This window comes from Bubalus bubalis, chromosome 9, assembly GCF_019923935.1.
Source record: "Bubalus bubalis isolate 160015118507 breed Murrah chromosome 9, NDDB_SH_1, whole genome shotgun sequence".
In the NCBI taxonomy this organism is placed as follows: Eukaryota; Metazoa; Chordata; class Mammalia; order Artiodactyla; family Bovidae; genus Bubalus; species Bubalus bubalis.
The window spans coordinates 99,280,824-99,302,581 of NC_059165.1; the positions used below are offsets into that span (position 1 = coordinate 99,280,824).

Sequence of the window (21,758 nt, forward strand, 5' to 3'; positions counted from 1 at the left end):
GGTATAAGAAGGTGGTGGCAGGAGGGCCCTCCCTGCCTTGGTCCTAGGAGTTAGGGTGCAGGGGCGACAGGCAGAGTAACAAATTAGTCTTGGGTCTGGTCCACCTAGTGGTGACCTGTTTAACAGAAGCAATGTCTTCTGCAAAACGGGTTTGACAGCAGCACTTGGGACTGCTAGTGACAATGTGACCTCACTGGGGCTGTGGTGAGGTTTGGTGGGGCAGGGTGTGCGCACGCTTGCCCTCGGCACCCTCCAGGCATTAGCTGTGTCTGCATCAGTAATAATTCCCACCCAGGGTTACCTCCTAGACCAGGGCTTCTCGGCAGCTTGTCCCACAGAGGAGAGGCAAGGCCAACTCAGCACTGAACTCCAGCTTGGACAGTCAAGATGTCTCAGTGGGCTGATTGGTCCACAGATACTTGTGTGCTGGAATTTGTGCACATGCACATCTCTGCACATATCCACCTGCTCCAGGAGAGTCTGACACTTGCTAACGCATGGGGACCCCTAGACTCCATCTGGGAGTGGGGGCCCCTGGCAGTACACCAACTTGTCTTCACAAAGAGCATGAGAAACAGAAGGAGAAAGAGGTGGTTAGGGAGGTTTGTGGGCAGGCCATCAAGGAACTGAAAACGCCTCCAACTGCAAACAGGTCGGTCACACGGTCTGAGGTCTGGCTAAGGCATCATTTATTAATGGGCTTCCCAGAAGAAATGGAAATCCGGTGAAAAACAAGGGTATGACCAACAAAGCGAGCCCTTTTCTCCTTCAGGAAAGAAACAAATTCTGAACCTTCAGTAACCTCAGCTAAGGAGCTGAAATTTGCAAACTCAGATAAACATCTGGGTGGCCCCGGGCCCCTGGCTCAGAAGCAGCTGGCTTCCTGGGGCCCCAGAAGGCCTGCCACAGGGAGGAGCAGGTTCCCGCCCCACGCAGCTCCCAGGGGAGGCCGATGACAGAGGCAGGGCCTCTTGTGTTTCCCGTGGGAAGCTGACTTCCTGGTCAGCTGAGGGAAGGTTTCTGGGGCCCCCAGGACCGGTATGTCAGAAGGTCAAGATGGCAGGGTGGGGGGAGCAAGCACACAGGGTCTGCAGAGGGATTGTTCCCCACTGTTGGGCAGGACATTTCTGGGAGCCAGTGAGCTTGCAGGAACACACACCACAACCCCAGGCAGTTTGGAACCAGCTACAGATCCCTCCAGGACTGCTCCCCTCGGGGGAGGGTCCCCGCCCCCTTTGCGGTGTAGGGTGTGGGGGCCTTCCCGGCCGGCTTTGCTTTCCGGTAGTAGTTGAGGCGCTTGAAGGTCTCCAGGTCCCGGTGGGTGCTCATAATCAGCCGGCTGGGAGGAAACAGGCCTGGGCTGTGCCCCACCTCACACTCGGGCACACTGGGCTGCTCACATAAGCTCACTCGCTCATGGGAATTCGGGTCACACCCACATAAGCACAGGCGTGTGCACAGTCCGCATCAGCCTGCTGCAGGCAGGCTGTGACCCTTCTAGCCCCTCCTCAGAGCCTGACAACTCTGTGAAGGAGAAGCTTCCCAGAGGCCCCTCACGGGAGGGCTGGGCCCAGCCTGGCTCCCCCAGATCACTGGTACACGGGGGCCTCCATCACCCGCCCCCAGCTCCATTCCCTCTGCCCGTCCCAGGGACTGTGGGTCCGTGGTGCCAGCCCAGCCCTTACTTCAGATTGGAGAGCTCCATGACCAGGCCCCGCACGGTGTCTGTCGCGTCCTCTATGCTGGCGGCCTCACAAGTCTTGATCCCCACTTGTGTCCTGGCGGGAAGGGAGGCAGGAGGAGAGCTCACTGGAGAGCCCCACCAGCCTCCACTGGGGGCGCTCTGCTGAGCCTTGAGCCATCTCTCCAGAGATGAACACCTTTGACAGCCATGACGCCCCCTCCCACCAGGCAGGGTCCTGATGGCCAGCCCCGTGGCTCTACCGCTGAAAATACACCCAGAATCCAGCCCCTTCCCCCACCAGGTGGCTCCTGTGGGGCAGTTGCCACACCCTCCTCGGCCCCCACCTCCTGCCCTTATATCCTGTCCCTTCAAGTGACTTGGTGCGGGGGGCTGTGGAAATGGAAACCCAGCCCAAATCTCTCCCCGCAGCCATACACCATCCACTGTACCTCCAGACCCACCCATTCCCTCTTGTCCCTCTTTCCCCTGTTCCAGCCACACTGAATCCCTGGCCATTCCCGTAGCACTTCTTAGGGCTCTGAAATGTTCTTTCCAGAATGTCTCCTCCGTGGGGGTGAGGGAGGGAGAAGCCAGGAGGGCGACCCCCCTCTTCCTCCCCATCCACCACAGGTTAAAATCTTAACCCCTCCCCTGCTGTCTTTTTCTCCCCAGCACTCTGCCATCTGACCAGCTAATGATTTGTCTGTTGCTCACCACCACCCCCCAAGCTCCCACCCAACTAGGGAGAAGCTCTGTGTTTCTCCCCAGTGCCCAGAGCAGGTCCTGGAAGACCTGGCATTGGAGGGCATCAGTGCCTATAGAAGGGGTAGACAGGCGGGGCACCACCGTATCTAATAGGTATAGCCTGTGGGGAGAGGGGGCAGAGGGTCATACAGCTTAGCAGATTCCTGGGCTGTCACTAGAGGAACTGTGGTTCTGCTCCCCCTGCTTTAGTCACCCTGAGATGACTGGTCAGCCTGGGCCTCAGTTTCTTGCCTTTTCTCTCTTGGCCAAGGGCCATAGAAGCAGACCCCAGGACCCACCTGGGGGCTTCCAGCCATCCACGTGGGGTTGCATTGAGGCCGTCAGAGATTCACACACGAATCTCCCTCCTTTTTGCTTAAGCAATAGTAGGGGCCTTCTCTGGTGGTTCAGAGGCTAAGAATCCGCCTGCCAGTGCAGGGGACATGGGTTTGATCCCTGGTCTGGGAAGCTTCCACATGCTGCGGAGCCACTAAGCCCATGCTTTAGAGCCTGTGCTCTGCAGTCAGAGAAGCCACCACAGTGAGAAGCCTGTGCACTGCAACAAAGAGGAGCCCCTGCTCTCTGCAACTGGAGAAAATCTGTGAGCAGCAGCAAGGACCCAGCACAACAAAAATAAATGTTAAAAAAAACAACAGTGGGGCCACGTTGATTAAACTGCCTCTGGTCCCCAGGCAGGGAGCGGGTGCGTGTGTCTGTCAGGGGAAGCAACGTGTGGTACCACAGGTACTATACACAGATGTGTGCAAGGGAAGGGGGTGGGATGCCCCCCTCTTCCCTGTGGAGGAGGAGCAGGAGGAAGAGAAAGGAGACAAATTCCGGCAAGGGTTGCATCCCTCATCTCTCCTCCACACCTGCCAGACAGAAACAGAAACTTGGCCATAAATAATCAATCGGCCACCGCTCTGCAGTTTAAGTACAAGGTAACAGGAGAGGACTGTCGCCCAGTGCTGGCGGTCAGCAAGTCTGGGAGAAAGGACATGAACGGAGGTGATGGACTGGGAGAGGGAAGCTCTGGGGTGGGGAGAGAGGACCCTCCCAACACACACCTCCATGGGCTGGAGGAGCACACCCGGTGCCTGTAGGAGGGAGAGAAGGTGGCTGCCTTGGGGAACAGAACCAAGCAGGAAAGAAGATGGGACAGACTGGGGACTCTGGAAGGCCCGAGGGTGCCAGAGCAGGGGTGGCCCCGAGGTCACACAGGCCAGTGGCTCCGAGCTCTGACTGGGTCCCCACTCCCTCCATGGAGATTCAAGGAAAGCTCTGGACTTTCTCTCCAATAAAACGCACAACATGCATTCAAACCACCACAGAGCTGGGGGCACCATCCCAAGGGACCTAGGGAGAGATGCCAGCTTGGGTACAGGGTGCTGACTGGGAGTTCTCCACTCCCAGGGAGCAGGGGGCATGGGAAGTTTGCAAGTGGGAGTGGGAACCTTCCTGGCGGTCCAGTGATTAAGACTTCGCATTGCAATGCAGGGGACCTGGCTTCGAACCCCGGTAGGGACTAGGATCCCATGCCAAGTGGCATGGCCGAAAAGCGAAAATGAAAAAATTTGGGGACTTCCCTAGTGGCCCAATGGTTAAGACTCTATGCTCCCAGTGCAGGGGGCCTGGATTTGATCCCTGCTCAGGGAACTAGATCCAGCATGTTGCAACTACAACCCCGCGCAGCCACATAAGTAAGAAATTCAGGGCTTAGCAACCTTATTAGACAGAGAAAAGTGAGGCCCCTCAAGGGAGAGCCAGGGTCACCTCCATCACTCTCATTCACAAAGTGGGAGCTCAAAAGGCTGGGGTGGGGGAGAGGTGGGGGCTCCAGCCCCAGGAAAGCAGCCACGCTCCCCCTTCCAGAGACAAGAGGAGGACTCCGGCCAAGGCAAGGTCCCACGGTGCCTCCCACTCTGCTTACCTCGGCTGGGCCTCAGCACAGGGGCCTCTGTCTGCACGTGGGCCGGTGCCAGGCCGGCAGGGGTCCAGCTCGCCTCCTGCAGGAAACAACTGGAAAAGGAGAGCGCGCACACATGTGAGTGACCCGGCTGGGAGAAGGAGAGGAGCCACGCAGGTCTGGCTTCTCCTCCACCACACTCGGAAGGCTGAGGCGTGCTTTCCTCCTGCAGAGGAAAAGTGGTGTGGGGGACAGACGCCGTGACAGCCAGACCTGCAGGCCACCAGTCCGGCGGCTCTCACCCTCCCTCCTCGATACTGGGCCTGACCCTGGGGTCCTCTCCTGGGCCCCAGTCTTCGGACAAGCTGATCTGAGCCACTGGCAGGTGGTTCCATCCCATATTCTCTGTCCCTGACCCCTGAGGCCTGGTGTGGTCTCAGGCCTGTCCTGCGGTATCTAGGAGGGGTCAGAGAGGACCCCGGGGGTGCTGACTGTGGTGAGGTGGGCGGCTGGCATGGAGGGGCAGAGTCGGCCAGAGAAGCCCCGAGTTTCATGTCAAGGAAAAGATTTTGCAAATACATTTTGAAGGGAACATTCATAATTAACGGGGGAGAGAGAGCCAGATAACCCTGAGAAGCTTAAATTTCTAAAGGTCAACGGTGGTTTAATTTTCATGGAAAATGTCAGGCTCAGTGGCTCAGTGGCGCAGGTGACGGCTCTTTGCCTCTTCGGAGCGGCTGGCCCAGGGCTGTCTGTTCTTCTGAGGAGACACAAGTCCTGGGTGGGGGATGCCGTGAAGGGTTTGAGCTCAACCTGCCGAGGGTCCCGGGATACAAAGGAATGGACATGAAGAACTGTCTGCAGCCCAGCAGCTTTCACTCAGGGATGACTTCAGCCCCAAGACACATCATAGTGTCTGCAAACATTTTGGGTTGTCACGCCTTTGCAAGAGGGTGCTCCTTGTGTTCAGAGGGTGGGGGCTGGAGGCCAGGGATGCTGTTCAACCCCCTTCCATGTACAGGACGGCGGCCAGGCCCCCAACACCAGCAGTGCCAAGGTTGGCACGACTGTTCTAGGCAGTAGTTTCTCCCATGCACACAGCCGACTCTCACGGAGGCAACTCTGTGACTTAAAATACAATTCAGGGACTTCCCTGGTGGTCCAGAGGTTAAGACTCTTCGCTCCCAATGCAGGGGGTCCCGGGTCTGATCCCTGATCAGGAAACTAGATTCTGCATGGCGCAACTAAGACCCAGCACAGCCAAATTTAAAAAAAAAAAAAAAAAAACTCGATGCCACAGATTCACTTAAGTTTGGTCATAAGGAATGCTCTCCTTCCCAACAGGGACCACGGCTCCTACCAGGGCTGTGTAGGAGTTTGTCCTGACAAAGGCAGTGCTTGTCCTGAAGGGACAGTAGTGCAGCTTCCCCCTTCGGAGGCCACCCACGGGGGCCATGAGAGGGACGTGGGAGCCAGGGTTTTAAATGCGGCCCTCCTTATGAGTAGAGGGGGCTCCACCGGCCCTGGGGTGAGCATCATGTCCCCAGAGAGCCACGATAAGAGGGCAGCTGGGTGTGCAGCCAGCCTGTCACTGCTGCGAGTCCCCAGGGCCCCCCCCTCAGCAGTGGAGCTCACAGCTGAGCACGCTGAGGTCGCAGGCCGAGACGCCACCCACCGGCACTCTGTTCCCACAGGGCCTTCCTGCCAGGGAGGGTTCCTGCCTTCTGGAACCTCCCCACGGGAACCTGTGCTCGGGTCGCCCCGACTTGTTCAGGAAGGCCCAGCGTCAAAACAGAGCGTGCCTGGGCATCCGCGGCCCTGCCAGGGCAGTGCCTCCTGCAGCGGGCCCGTCCACCCTGGGCGCTGCTGGGTTCCTGGCGCTCCCGGCTCGGTGGTGATTTGAGTGTGCTCGCTGGCGGCACGTCCAGCAGGGCTCTCCTTGGCCTGCTAGACGCGCCCAAGGTTCCAGCTGCTTCCCCAGCCCTCTCCCTCAGCCACGGCCCAAGAGGGCAGAGACTGGGGATGACCCAGCTCTTCTTTCCAAGAGAGGGGTGTGCATTTTTCAAGGGCTGGGGCTTTAATTACAACGTTTCAGCTCTGTCCAGAACCTGAGTGCCTACCTCTCCGGGGCATCTGTGTTTAAAGGCTACGATCTAGCCACACTGTGACTCGCTTTCTGTAATCTTGATTGTCTGGTGATCACAGCAACATGCGATGCACAGTACAAAGAATTGGAGCCAGGGCAGGGAGGCCTGTGTCACAAACAACCCCTGGCCATCCCTTGGGAAGGCAGCGCCTGAGACCCACATTTCCTCGACCCAGACATGGTTTCCCTCCACGGCTGGAACAGCTGGCTTCCTCCAGCTGGGCACCAGATGATGTCCTTTGCTTGTTTGGGGGCTGCATCTTAGGAAGAGACTCTTTAAGGGCAGAAATGACAGGGTACAAAATGCTCACTCTGGGAGAGGCAGATGGAATGGCACTACTGAAAACCTCATGGGGGCAGAGACCATCCAGATCTGTTCACTCATGCCACAGAGCAGGCTCTCAAACCTCAAAAACATTTTCAAACAGGGGACTTCCCTGGTGGTCTGGCGGATAAGACTCCATGCTTCCAATGCAGGGGGCCCAGGTTCGATTCCTGGTAGGGGAACTAAGATCCCACATGCTGCAACTAAGCCTGAGCACCCCAACTAGAGAGCCCACATGTCACAACAAAGACCCAGAGCAACCAAAATAAAGAATAAATTAATAAAAGTTGAAAAAAATTTTTTTCAAACACCCAAAAAATAAAGTTTTAAAACAAGGATGGCCAAAGAGATGGAGGACACGTTTGTGAAGTGACATGGGCTCTGTATTGGTTCCAGCTCAGAACGGTTGAGGAACAGCCGTAGAATCAGGCCACCTGGGCATGATTCCCTCCCGGCTGCCTCATGGCAGGCAGGTGCCCCACCTTCCTCAGCCTCTCAGCCATACCCTGTGTGTGGAAAGAGAACCGCCCACCTCTGAGCGTGAGGCCACAAAACACTGAGGCTCAGGTGGGCAGATCCCCGAAGGAAAGCCCTTGCAAATGCCAGCAGACAGGACCTCCCTGGTGGATAAGAATCTGCCTGCCAATGCAGGGGACATGGTTTCGATCCCTGGTCCAGGAAGACCCCACATGCCCCGGGGCAGCTGAGGACCTGCTCCACAACTACTGAAGCCCTCAAGCCCTAGAGCCCATGCTCCACAACAAGAGAAGTTACTGCAGTGAGAAGCCCTCACACTGCACCAGCGAAAGAGTAGCCCCCACTCGCTGAGAACGAGAGAAAGGCCGCGCAAAAGCAGCGAAGACCCAGCGCAGCAAAATATATAAATAAAAAGATGCTAACCATCATCTGACAGCAGAGTTGCCCCAAATCTTCAATTTGTAAAAGAAAAAACAGGTTCATCCCACTGCTGGGCATACACACTGAGGAAACCAGAAGGGAAAGAGACACGGGTACCCCAATGTTCATTGCAGCACTGTTTATAATAGCCAGGACATGGAAGCAACCTAGATGTCCATCAGCAGATGAATGGATAAGAAAGCTGTGGTACATATACACAATGGAGTATTACTCAGCCATTAAAAAGAATACATTTGAATCAGTTCTAATGAGGTGGATGAAACTGGAGCCTATTATACAGAGTGAAGTAAGCCAGAAAGAAAAACACCAATACAGTATACTAACACATATATATGGAATTTAGAAAGATGGTAACAATAACCCTGTGTACGAGACAGCAAAAGAGACACTGATGTATAGAACAGTCTTATGGACTCTGTGAGAGAGGGAGAGGGTGGGGAGATTTGGGAGAATGGCATTGAAACATGTATAATATCATGTATGAAACGAGTTGCCAGTCCAGGTTCGATGCACGATACTGGATGCTTGGGGCTGGTGCACTGGGACGACCCAGAGGGATGGAATGGGGAGGGAGGAGGGAGGAGGGTTCAGGATGGGGAACACATGTATACCTGTGGCAGATTCATTTTGATATTTGGCAAAACTAATACAATTATGTAAAGTTTAAAAATAAAATAAAATTAAAAAAAAAAAAAGAAAAAACAAAAAACCAACTGCAAAGCACAGTAAGTGAAAAATAAACAAAAACTCCAGCAGACAAACGAAAGTCCATGTGTATGTTTGAAAAAGAATGGTATCAGGCGACCCTAAAGATGGACAGAGGTTCTTCCCAGCAGGGGGGTGAGGTCCCCTCCCATGGGCCCAGTTCTGAGGGCCCTCGCTTCTTCAGGTAGCCCCTTGTGGTCTGGCGCCCTCTAGACACCCAAGGAACCTCCATGCAGAGCTGGGCACTGAGGTGTGCAGGACGCAGGTACACCGGGGGCGCTGCCTGGGCCAACAAAACGTGTGTGTATCACGCCTCGGGGCTCCTCAGCTCCCAGACGGACAGGCCCCTAAGAGAAAGGCAGGTCTAACCTTCCCAGGACGTCACTGGCTCCACACCCACTGAAGCCGTGACTCAGACCCCAGGACTCATCTGCTGTATAAACAGGTCACCACGTGCCCCTTTTCCCCCAACTATTGGATGCTTTGGGAGGGCTCGTGGCCGTCCGGTGCCCTGGGGCATGTGGCTGTAAATGGGGGAAGTTCTTACCTGCTCAGGTGGGGCTTCAAAGCCAGGGGCTTCCAGGGCATCCTGTATTTCACTGTCTGGCAGGAAGTCGAGTTCCATGGCTGGTGACCCCTCCCAGATGGCCTGCTTGGAAGAGTCAGCGGGGCGCCAGGGCTGGCCTACAGGGCCTGTGGGGGTGTCTGGGCTGCTCTGGCCTGCCCCAGCATCCTGGGGAGGGCCGCCCACTGCTTCTTGGTACATCAGTGTGGCAGAGGCTCTGAGGGACAAACCGAGCCCCTGGAGGTCTTGTTTGCGGCTCGGGCTCCGTAGCTCAGCTGCAGGTTGTGACAGCCCAGGCTGCGAGCGCACACCTCCCAACCCTTCCTGATCCGGGCCTGGCACCTGGGTCTGACCAACATCTGGGCCCGTTTCTAAGGCTGAAGGGCTGGGATCCCCAGCTCCTAGTGTGGGTTCTTGGGTCTCATGAGGCAGAGGCAGGGAGGCTGCAAAGCACCCCAGGCTGTCACCAGGGGGCTCGTCTTCCCACTGTGCCTCCCCTCTGCCTCCACTGGTCACCGCAGTGAGAGGCGTGCAGCTGAGCAGTGCCCCGCTGCAGCCTGCGTCGGGAGCCTTCCCACTGGGAGAGGCGGGCACCCTGGTGCTGACCTCCCTGTCTGGCCCGGCCACCCTCAGAGCCCTGTGTTCTGGCTCAGCAGGGTCTGTGTTCACATCTGCAATAACAATGGCCCCAAGTGGTGGGCACCGAGGGCCGCTCCAGCTCCATTCTGCTTCCCTGCCAAGGGTTTGCAGGGGGAGAGGAGGGCCCAGGGCTGCAGATGGAGGCTCTGGGCCCAGGAGGCTACCTCCTTCCTCCCGGAGCCCCTCAAGTTGGTCAGCACCTGCTAGCCCTTGGGCACCTCCCTGCTGGGGGGCCCCTCGCTCTGGCCCCATCTCTCCAGAGTCACTGCCTGGCAGGGGCCCTTTCTGGCCCTGATTGCCTGGAGCCCAACCCTCCTCCGTGCTTCCACCCTTGGGCACATTGGTCCCAGGCTCTGACAGGTAGTCCTGGCCAGCTCTCTCTGAGGCCGAGGGCACCGTCCCCGACTCTGGGGAGGCGCTGGTGGAGACGGAGGGCTGAGGATCCGCATCACTGGGCCCATGGGTCATGGGGCTCAGGCCACTGGGCTCGGTGCAGGTGCCATCTGCCTGGGTCTGGTGTCTTGGGTCCCTGGCCTCCTGGAGGGCAAGTCCTGGGGACTCTTCCTGAGGCTGGCTCCTGGTCTGCTGTGCACTGGGTTCTGGCAGTGTTCCCTGTGGAGAGAGAAAGACTCAGCCTTGGGCCTTCAATAATCAACTGCTCTGAAGACTTTTCTAGTCATCACTGCCCCGTATGAAGCCTCAGATGCCACGAGGCTGACAGTGCCTCCAAACAGGGATCTGTGTGGATCCTGGGTGGGTTTCCCTGGTGGCTCAGCGGTAAAGAATCTGCCTGCCAATGCAGGAGACCTGAGTTCAAGGTGAATAATACTGCAGTGAACGTGGATACACAAATATCTGTTCTGTTTATGGATGTTACCCATGTTCTGTTTAATTCATTCATCCATCAACAGACACTTGTGGCCATATGGTTTTTACACCTTCCTCTGAGTCTACTTAATGCCCTGGAGATCCATCCAAGTGGTTATATGTATCACACTAGTTTGCTCCTTTTTTTGGAAATTGTGTTCTGTGGTGTGAATGAACCACGATTTGTTCAACCATTCACCCGCTGAAAGATACGTGGGGTGTTTCTGGTCTGTGGAAATTACAAACACAGCTGCTGGGAATGCCTACCAATCACTTTTTAGGGGAATGTGTTCCAGAGACAGCGATCGTGACCCCAGGAGCTCACAGGGGTAAGGACAAGACAGCATGCTGTAAGAGCCCCCTCGGCTCATGCAAAAGCTTCTGAGAGGCAAAGGGGTTTAGGGACAGAAATTCAGGCTGCCTTTCTTAATTCATTTTTAATTGGAGGATAATTACTTTATAATATTGTGTTGGTTTCTGCCATACAACAATGTGAATCAGCTGTAATTTTATATATATATATATATATGTGTGTGTGTATGTGTGTGTGTGTATATATATATATATATATATATATATATATATATATATAAAATCCCCTCCCTCCTACCTCGTCCCCCACCCCAGCCCTCTAGGTCATCACAGAACACTGAGGTGAGCTCCCTGTGCTATGCTCAGGCTACCTTTCTGAGTTTCGCTACTTTCACCCAATTTGGGGCACAGAGCTCTGGCCTCCACAGTTTCAGTGCAGGCACGCTGCCCCGAGCGCCTCTCACAGGCCCGCAGGCTGCTGACACAGCCCCTGCTGTCCACAGATGCCTTTAGTGCTAAATGTGGTGGTGGCGGGGCTGTGGAGAAGTGCAGGGCTGTGTGCATGCTCAATCGTGTCTGATTCTTTGCGACCCCATGGACTGTAGCCCACCGGGCTCCTCCATCCATAGGATTTCCCAGGCAAGAATACTGGAGTGGGTTGCCATTTCCTTCTCCAGGAGATCTTCCTGACCCAGGAATCAAACACGTGTCTCCTGCATCTCCTGCACTGGCAGGCAGGTTCTTTACCACGGAGCCACCTGGGAAGCCTAGTCATTGTCAAAGGAAACCAAGGTTGAACTTGGCTGCTGAGGTGGGGCCAAGAGGTGGTACATCTACAGAGCTCAGCCTGGCTGATGGTAGGACCTTACCGAGCTGAACACCCCCATCCCGAGGCCCTCTTCCCTCCTCTCTGCTTGTCTCGTCACTGTCTTCCTGGGTTTTGCAAACTGGGGGACGAACTTCCCCACTGAGTTCTGTGAAGCAGATAACAACAAGAACAAAACAGCAGTAAAGATAAAGGAGGAATGAGGTCTTGGAAATCAAGCACGAAAACCCCCAAACCGGTTTCTGTCTTGCAGTCTGTGCCTTCCAGCCCCAGCGCACACTCCCACCAGCAGCTGCTGCTGCTGGACACAGACAAGCTCCCCAGCATCTTCTGTGCCTATGTGAGGCTACAGAGCAGGCTCACCTGGGAAGGAGGAAGGGGAACTGGCTCCCTTTCTGGCTGCCCAAGGAGCCCGGAGGGAGAGTCTGCTTCATTATCAGGAGAGCTGGAAGGAGAAAGACAAAACAGGGGAGGTTCTCAAGTCCTCCTATGCCGTTAACTTGTGTAGTAAGACAAACAATGGAATCCAAAGGCAGAGGAGTGCTCAGAGTCTCCAAAGAGGGCGGCCCTGGAGCACCTGCTGAGAAAGGGCGGGGTGGAGAAGGGACGTGTGACTGCCAAGAAGCCGTTCAGAGTCCCATGCCTAGAAGCCAAGCTGCCTTCTCTGGCAGCACTTTACTCTTATAATCCCAGTAACTGGCTCCTGGAATAAGAACAGGGATTCTCATTTGGACTGATATCCCAGCCCCCAATTCTACAAATGCTAAAAAGTTGCAGATACAAAAAAAAACACAGTGTCTAAAAACACGGGTGTATTCATAATTGCCAAAATGTGGAAGCAATTGAGAGGCCCTCAGCGGGTGACTGGATAACTAAACTGTGGTAGGCCTTTCCTGATGGTCCAGTGGTAAAGAATCTGCCTGCCAATGCAGGGGACACTGGTTCAAATTCTGGTCTGGGAAGATCCCACATACCGAAGGGGACAAGAAGCCCATGTGCCATAGCTACTGAGCCCCTGATTTAAAGCCGTGATTACTGAGCCCATGTGTTGCAAGTACTGAAGCCCATGGGTCCTAGAGCCTGTGATCTGCAACATGAGAAGCCACAGCGATGAGAAGCCCACACCACAACTAGAGAGGAGGCCCTGTTGCACTGATACATGTTATTATTCCTCTAGTCAAACCCACAGAGTGTACAACACACAGAACATAAACTTTGGGGCTTCTCTGCTGGTCCAGTGGATAAGAATCCACCTGCCAATGCAGGAGACTTGGGATCAGTCCCTGGTCAAGGAAGATCCCACATGCTGCGTGGCAACTAAGTGTGACTGCCGCAGCTTCTGAGCCTGTGCTCTAGAGCCGGGGAGCTGCAACTACAGAAGCCTGCATGCCTTAAAGAACACGCTCTGCAACAAGAGAAGCCACTGCAATGAGAAGCCCATGCACCACAGCTACAGAGGAGCCTCTACTTGCCACAACTAGCGAAAAGCCTGTGCAGCAACAAAGACCCAGCACAACCAAAATTAAACAATTAAAAAAAAAACTGAAGTAAACAATGGACTGTGGGTGATTAACATGTGTCAGTGTAGGTTCAGTTCAGTCATTCAGTCGTGTCCGACTCTTTGCGACCCCGTGGACTGCAACACACCAGGCTTCCCTGTTCACATGCCACAAGCCACATTACCGTAGCTTCATCCTTGGTAAAAAAAATGTACCATTCTGGTGAGTGATGGCAGTCTCGAGGGATGTGGGAGGGCAGAGGGTATATCAGAAATCACTGTATCTTCCTCTCAATTTTATTGTAAACCTAAAACTGCTCTAAAAAAATAAAGTATTTTTTAAAAACTGGTGAGACTTATGGTTATATCCAAACAAATGTGGATATATATATTGTAAAAAAAAAAAAATCAGAATCTGGAACTGAAACTTCATGATTTCAACTTTAGAAGTGGAGCAGGATAAAGCACGAAGCTACACTAATGGGCTTGGATCGTGCCAAGGGAGGTTATGGAGACAGAATAAGTCTAGATACTGAGAGCAACCGTCTGCTCAAAATTTTTTAATTGGGATGGGTTGTTTGGGCGGCTTCTGGGGTACTGGCAAGGTTTCATTTCTCAACGTAAATGTGCTAGGCTGATTGATTCATGTTGCTTTTTTTCTGCTACATTTCGGCACAGGCGGTATTTCTTAATAAAACATTAAAAAAAAAACAGAAACAAAGGGATTGGAACCCACTTCTGTGGGTTCTGATTATTCTTATGGACTCAGACAGCAGGGTGGGCAGCGGTCATGACCCCATCAGACCTGATGGCCTCTCTGGGGTGAGGGACATGGTGACACCATCATGTGTGTCTGGGAGAGTGGCTTAGCTGAGACATGTGGCCCCTCTCTTCCTATCACACATGCAGCTTTAGCCCTAAGACTGCCAAGACCTGAGATCAGACACGCACCCCAGAAAATGGTCCTGTCAGCCTGACCGCATGCCTTACTTTTTCATGCAAAAAATGTGCTATACCAATCCACAGTGGTTTCTCTGAAGACTTCGGAAAGCAGGAACTTTCCTTATCCCAACTCCTAATAACCCTTTCTACTTTGCTGCAGTTACATATGGCTTACCCCCATGGAGACTAAATGGTTCGCCAGAGATTTCCTTTCTTCCCACCATGTTTAATTACATATTTCTTGAAAATATATGGGAACTGGGAAGCCATAGTAGTGAAGAGCACAGGAACCAGACGAAGCCAGAACCGCAGCCCACCCTGTATGAGCTTAGTGGCCCTGGGTAAGTCATTTGATTGCTTGAACCCTCAGAGTCTTCATCAGTCAAATGGGGTTAAAAACCTGTGTCACAGTGCCATGAGGATTAAATAAGTGGATGTGTGTAAAGTATTTATTATTAACACAGTTCCTGGAACATAAAGATGCTTAATCCTCTCCTATAGGTTATTATTTCACAGACCCACAACTCCTTCAGTCCCATTAAGAAGGAATGTGGGAGGACTTCCCTGGTGGCACACTGGATAAGAATTTGCCTGCCAATGCAGGGGACACAGGTTCAACCTTTGGTCCAGGAAGATTTCACATGCCATGGGGCAACTAAGCTTGTGCACCACGACTACTGAGCCTGTGTGCTACAACTGCTTATGCCCACATGCCTAGAGCCTGTGCTCCACAACAAAGGGCACTGCAATGAAAAGCCTATGTACTGCAACGAAGTGTAGCTTCCAATGTCTGCAACTGGAGAAAGCCCATACACAGCAACAAAGACTCAATTCAGCCAAAAATAAAATAAGTAAACAAGAAATAAATAAAATTTAATTTATATATATATATATATATATATATATATATATACTTTTCTCACTAGAGAGGAGTCTCTAGAGCAAAACTTCAAGAACCTCAATCCAAGGGCCCTGACCCCTGTTGGGGAGGCACAGCACTGGCTGGGTCATGTTGGCTGGTTCCCCGTCCTTTGCATCCCGTCCACTAGGTCACTGTGCTGTGCCCACCATCAGTGGAGAGACTTGCTGGATGTTCTGAGCCACCTACCTGGAGGCTGCCTGTCCTGGTTCCTCCCCACTCTGCTCTGCAGAAGGAGTGAGTCCTGATCCACCTTCTGATTCTTCAGGGTGACGCAAAGAGTCTAACAGGGAACTCTGGCTGGTGGCCCCATCAGAGTCTTCTATCCTTGGGTTCTTTGAAAGTTTCGGAAGATGGAGTCCTTCCCTTCCTGCTTTGGAGACAAAAGAAGATTAAGGAGGCTTCCCTTCACGGTGGACCAGTGGTTAAGAATCTGCATGCTAATGAGGGGGACACAGGTTCAATCCCTGCTTTGGGAAGATCCTACATGTCACGTGGCCACTACTGACAGAATTAGGATGAATTACAGGAAAGTCAGTGTCGTCTAGCGGAACCCAACAAGAGAAGCCACCACAATGACAAGCCTGTGCACCGCAATGAAGAGCAGACGCTGCTCGCTGCAACTAGACAAAGCCCTCACTCAGCAGTGAAGCCCCAGCACAGCCAAAAATAAACAAATGAAAAGAAAAAAAAGAATTGAAGGGGTGGGGGACAGTGGGAGCACACACTGCCATGACCAACAACCAAACACATCTGGGTCGCTGATGCAACATGAGCAGGCTTGTGCAAAGGGCAGGAAATTCCTGCTCTGATGCTTGCTTGGAGAGTGAGAGATGGGATGGACTGTCATCCAGGTGGGACCCATGAACTTATGGGGCCATGGGATTCAAAGGCTTTTAACTTGTGGTCTAGTCATGACAGATGCTGAATCCTGAGGTGACCTGGCCTGGCTCAGAATCACAAGACAACCTGTCCAGCTGACTGTTTCTCTGGGGAAGTGGTGAGAGGTGTGTGCTGGTTCCCTTGGATCTCAGCTCAAATTGTCCCTACAGAGGGGCCATTTTTTTTTTTTTTTTGGTGAGAGGGTATTCGGGATCTTAGTTCCCCAACCAGGGATCAAACCTGTGCTCCCTGTGGAAACACAAGAGTCTTAACTACTGGACCACCAGAGACATCCCCGGAGGAGCCATTCTTGCCCTTTCTATAGAGCAACTCCTCTAGGACCCATGCTCTGTCATATTCACTTTACATCTTTTCTGCAAGCATCCGATGTACTGGGTCATTTACTGTCTCCTCCACTACAACATGTCCATGCAAAGAGGGGCCTCATTTATTAGTGGCTAGATGAGCATCTAATAAACTATTGGTGCTCAATAATGGGGCTTCCCTGACAGATCAGTTGGTAAAGAATCCACCTGCAATACAGGAGACCCTGGTTTCATTCCTGGGTTGAGAACCGCTCAATAAATACTTGGAAGATGACTGAGTCAATGCATGAGAAAATCCAGATCACCTCCCAGAAAATGCAGATGACATTAAATTTTACGTACCACTCTGGTTTTCCATGACACTTGCAGAATATCCAACCCGGGAAAACTGGGACCCAGAGTCATCGAGCGGTAAGGAGCTGACTTCTCAGCTCGGTTGCCTCTTGGTCCCTGCTACATTCCTAAAAATACCTTTCCCATCACTGAAGGCAATTCAGAGCCTAAAGGTGCTTATTAACTTCTATTTGTTTAATGAAGGGAATTCCCTTATATAGAAATTGCCAATAGTGGCTGACTTCACAGAATGCTCCAAAAATCTGGCCCCAAATGAACCATTTATTCAATGAACAAATAATAAGGGTTGACTCTAGTTCGGGTCCATGCCAGACACTGTCCTGAGGACTCAGGTATGTTATAAAACTTCGAGGTAGAGTCTTCATGTTATGCCCATGTTACGGATGAGCAAGCTGAGGCCTGGAGAGACCAAAGACTCTGAAATAGGATTCAGGCAGTCTAGCTCCAGAGCCTTCACACTTAAGTGTACCTGAACACTTACTGAACACCTACTATATACTGCATCTCCTCTGACCAGGCAGTGAAAACAAAAAGATAAACCAAACTCAGGTCTGATTTTTCTGGAGGTTGTCACAAAGACCTTTCCAAACTCAGCTCCTTATATTGTTGTTCAGTTGTGTCCGACTCTTTGTGACCCCCATGGCCTGGAGCATGCCAGGTTTCCTTGTCCTTCACCATCTCCTGGAGCTTGCTCAAACCCATGTCCATTGAGTCAGTCATGCCATCCAACCATCTCGTCCTCTGTTGTCCCCTTATCCTCCTTATATATCTTGAAGTAAACCCACTGAGAGTTTCCCAGGTAGCTCATTGGTAAAGAATCCGCCTGCCAATGCAGGACACGCTGGTTTGATCCCTGGGTCAGGAAGATCCTCTAGAGAAGGAAATGGCAACCCACTCAAGTATTTCTTGCCTGGGAAATCTCATGGACAGAAGAGCCTGGAGGGCTACAGTCCATGAGGTTGCAGAGTCAGACATAACTAAAACAACAAATCCATTGAATGAGCTCCCTTCCTCCAACACTTAATGCTAGGGTCCTCCTCAGCGTCCATTTGGCTTTTTGGGTTCCACTAGACCACAGTGACTTTCCTGGAATTTCTCCTAGTTCTGTCAGTTACAGTTCACACGGACCCATTTAGAACTCTACCCCACTGCTGTGTATTTGATTAGCTCCCTTGGTGAGAAGCATTTTTCCTTTCCCCTTGACTAGACTTTGAAGGTATCAACTGCAGGATCTAAATCTCATCTCGATCTCATCTTCACCATGCTTCCCACCCCCGCCCACCTTATGGATCCACCCTGGCACTGCACCCAGAGCAAAGCTCCAATGAATGCTTCTTGTACAAACACATTTCCACTTTGTGGTCTGCCAGGAAATGCAAAAATATAGCGGCTTCATTTGTTTAGTTTCTTAAGAAGTCCAAACACTAGCTTGCTTTGCTCATCCAATGGACATTTATTAGTACCAAATAAAAAGCAAAAATACCAACAGGAGTGAAGAGGCTCCCATTTTCTTCCTGTGATCCATCCCCACAGGATTAATTTAAGAAAAACGAAAGCAGAACCTTGTGTTCAACACTAAAGGCCAAAGACATCAGGAAGGAAAGGGTTCTTTCACCACCTGCCAGAATCGTTTTTCTTTTTCCCCACCCATCCAGGACACACAGAAAGAACTTTCCTGGGCCAGCTCAGGGTCCACTGAGCTGAGGAGTCCACTGCCAAGAGAGGCCCCGAATGACCTACTGTGGGTGGGCCTGGCTGGCCCCAGCTTCCTCCTCCAAGGTCTCAGAAATTCCTGTGCCTCCAAGCAGCTTGTTACTCATCTCTGCACAAACATCTTTTTTTTTTTTTTTTTTTTAATAATTCTATTTATTTATTTTTGGCTGTGCTGGGTCTTTGTCCCAGCTCAAGCTTTTTTCTAGCTGTGGTATAAAGCTTCTCACTGCAGTGGCTTCCCTTTTTGTGAAGCACAAGCTCTAGGGCACACAGGCTTCAGTAGTTTTGGCTCCGAGGCTCTAGAGTGCAGGCTCAGTAGTTCTGCTGCAGGGGCTTACTTGCTCCATGGCATGTGGGATCTTCCCAGACCAGGGCTCGAACCCCTGTCTCTTGCACTGACAGGTGGATTCTTTACCACTGAGCCACCAGGGAAGCCCTTATACCAAACATCTTTGATCTGTTGATTTCTTTCCTGCCCTACATCCTACTCTTGAAGTTCATTAGCCACTAGGTGAAGGGATCATTCTTAAATTTTTAAGAAATTTAAATTCCTTAGCCAATGACAGCGGAATGGAGCTATACCACATAATACTGGATGTTTTCCTTCTGAACGAGGCAATTCTCTATGTGTTTTTCTGGAACTCCCTTACTTTCTGTTGCTACTGCTGCTGCTAAGTCGCTTCAGTCGTGTCCGACTCTGTGAGACCCCAGAGATGGCAGCCCACCAGGCTCCCCCATCCCTGGGATTCTCCAGGCAAGAACACTGGAGTGGGTTGCCATTTCCTTCTCCATCTCTATGTGTACTGAGAGGTAAAGATGATCTTCAAAACCCATGAAGCTGAAAATCAGAGGTTGCAGATCAGTATGTTGATGATTATATTCACCCAATAAAAACACTGTATTTGTGTATATAAAGAAAAAGTCTGGAAGAAGTAGGGTACTGAGATTTATTTCCTGTTTTTTATGCTACACGATGTGGTTGATCCAGGCTTCCCTAGTGGCTCAGTGGTAAAGAATCCGAGTGCCAATGCACAAGACACGGGTTTGATCCCTGGGTCAGGAAGATACCCTGGAAAAGGAAATGGCAACCCACTCCAGCATTCTTGCCTGAGAAATCCCATGGACAGAAGAGCCTGGGGGGGAGGTGGCTACAGTCCATGGGGTCGCAAAAGAGTTGGACACAACTGAGTAACTAAACAACAACGTGGTTGACCATCATCCTATGGTTATGGGCGGCTTTAACATTAGCGGAAGGTGAGGAAAGGGTAGACTGAACTCTGAAATATTTTTACAACTTTTCTGTAAGCTCAAAATTGTTTCAAAATGAAAAAAATAATAATATGAAAGGACAATCGTAACAGCAGCATGTATTTGTGTCCCGCCATGCATCTACTTTCAGTGCTTTACAAATACTAATCCACATGTGAGCTCTAGGGCAAAGTTCTCAGCGTTGGCACTATTGACATTTGGGGTACTACTGGCATTTGGGGCCAGGTCATTCTGGGCTGGGGGGGCTGTCCTCTGCATGCTATGATTTTGAGCAGCATCTCTGCTCTCGACCCATGAAATGCCAGTACCTCCCACCCACCCAAACAAACACACCAGTTGTAAAACCCCACAGTGTCTCTAGGGACTTCCTTGGTGGTCCAGTGGTTAAGACTCCTGCTCCCAATGCAGGGGGTTCAATCTCTGGTCAGAGAACTAGATCCCACGGGCCACAACTGAAAGATTCCACATGCCACAATTAGGACTTGGCACACCCAAATAAATGAATCAATACTTAAAAAGTCTCTAGATATTGCCAAATGTCCTCTGGAATCAAACTGCTCCCCACAACAGGTTGAGAATTACTGTTCTAAAGGACAAGGTAGGGAGGTGGGAGGGAGGTTCTAGAGGAAGGGGACATACTTATACTTATGGCTGACTCATGTTGATATGTGGCAGAAACTAACACAATATTGTAAAGCAATTATCCTCCAATTAAAGATAAATTTTAAAATATTTTAAAAAGAAAATAAAGGAAATGGTATGTGCTCTTTATTATCCCCTACTTACAGGAGGAAAGTGAGACAAAAAGTAAGTTATCTGCCACCACACAGGGAGATGAATCTAGGGTTTTTGCTCAAGCCACATACCAGCACATCAAGCTCTATTCACAGGTCATCTCTGAGAGTGGACCTGGGTAGAACCTGTACCCCTCCCTGAAGCCTGCAGGCCTCCCCTAGGCTGTGGAATCCCACTACAGGCTGGAGGAAGCTCCACAAGCTTTCACTTTTTACTATAAGCACTTCTCCATAACTTACACTTGCACTAAGTCACATGTGTATTAAATCATTGTTGTTGTTATTTCAAGGAGCTTGGTGTGGTCACCTTAGCATTTCTGCAATAAGCCCACATTCCTCCTAAAAGCAGAAGCAGCAATAAAGACGTGTCCATTTGATCATCCAAATACCTGAGGTCCGAAGCTTCTTCCTCTTACTCATTTTATCTCTCCCTAGAGAAATCTGAAAACAAGGAGCAAATCTCATCATTACAAGCAGTTCCTATCTCTGGGTTACAGGACCCAGTGGCCTTGGCTGAGGCCACCCCTCCCCCACCTAGACCTATCTGGCTGCCCCAGGGGTCAACAGAGCCCCGGTAGGGCAGAGGATGGGAATCATAGCTACCTTGGGCTATCTCGGCGTGAGAATTTAAACTTCTCCACGCTGCAGAGAGGGAACTGCCTATTTTCTGCCCAGAATCTGAGAGCACCTGGGCCGGGGTATGGCCCCTCTAGTCTCTAAGATGGGGCAGCCTATGTGAAGCTCCATTCCTCCAGGCTGGGGTACTTGGGACCCTTCCAGGGACACCCCAGGATTTTCGAGGTGACACATGGGGCCTGCAAGGTCATCTGAGGGCTTTAGAGGGGACACCTGGGGCCTTTCAGGGGATGGGGAGGCCCTTTGGAGGATGCCTGGGGCCTTGGGGGAGGCCGGAGTCGCCACCACAGGTCCATTCCTTCCAGCCTAGGAGCCAGACAAGCCCAAACTGACCTGGGCCAGAGAAGCTGTTGAGGTCCCTCTGTCGTTACCAGGAACTGGGAAGGTCTACCTGGACCTGCTGGGGGATAATTCGGTTATTTCTGTAAGGTTTTTTTTTTTTTTTTTTTAACAATTAAAGGCAAAGTTGTCCCTCACGGAGGCCGGGCACCTCAAGGTCTGAGGCCCGAGTGCTGCGGACCTGGCTTCTGGTGACCAGGCCCATCCTAACCCTACCCGGGGCGCCGAAAGTGAGAACTGCCTAAACCAGGAAAGACCAGAGCTCGCAGGTGAACCGGCCACACCGTGAAACCAGAGGCCGCCACCACCCCTCACACCTGCAATCGCTCCGCCTCTTTCCCGCGCACTACGAAGTCCTGCCGCGCACGCGCTATGGCGGAACCTCCCTTCTCCACTTGCGCACGCTCCGCCTCTTTCCCGCGCAACCTGCCGGCACCGCCCATCGCCGG

At 52.0% G+C, this 21,758-nt stretch overlaps 1 protein-coding gene across 4 annotated transcripts; it reads right to left on the reverse strand.

Annotated features, from left to right (window-relative positions):
- Positions 1 to 667: 667 nt before the first annotated feature.
- Positions 668 to 21,757, reverse strand: BRME1 (break repair meiotic recombinase recruitment factor 1). 4 transcript variants are annotated; one of them, XM_006079887.4, is made up of 10 exons: positions 21,627 to 21,757; positions 21,304 to 21,367; positions 20,724 to 20,775; positions 15,186 to 15,366; positions 12,001 to 12,082; positions 11,681 to 11,785; positions 8,976 to 10,244; positions 4,359 to 4,447; positions 1,686 to 1,778; positions 668 to 1,339 (listed from the first exon to the last, which is right to left on the reverse strand). In XM_006079887.4, the coding sequence occupies exons 3-10, from the start codon at positions 20,752 to 20,754 to the stop codon at positions 1,186 to 1,188; spliced, it is 2,004 nt and encodes a 667-aa protein (XP_006079949.4). In that variant the 5' UTR covers positions 20,755 to 20,775; positions 21,304 to 21,367; positions 21,627 to 21,757; the 3' UTR covers positions 668 to 1,185. The 4 variants fall into 4 exon arrangements, with proteins under 4 accessions (XP_006079949.4, XP_025149439.3, XP_025149441.3 ...); XM_025293654.3 differs by having other exon boundaries at positions 15,186 to 15,369; XM_025293656.3 differs by having other exon boundaries at positions 21,304 to 21,370.
- Between the last annotated feature and the right edge of the window lies 1 nt (position 21,758).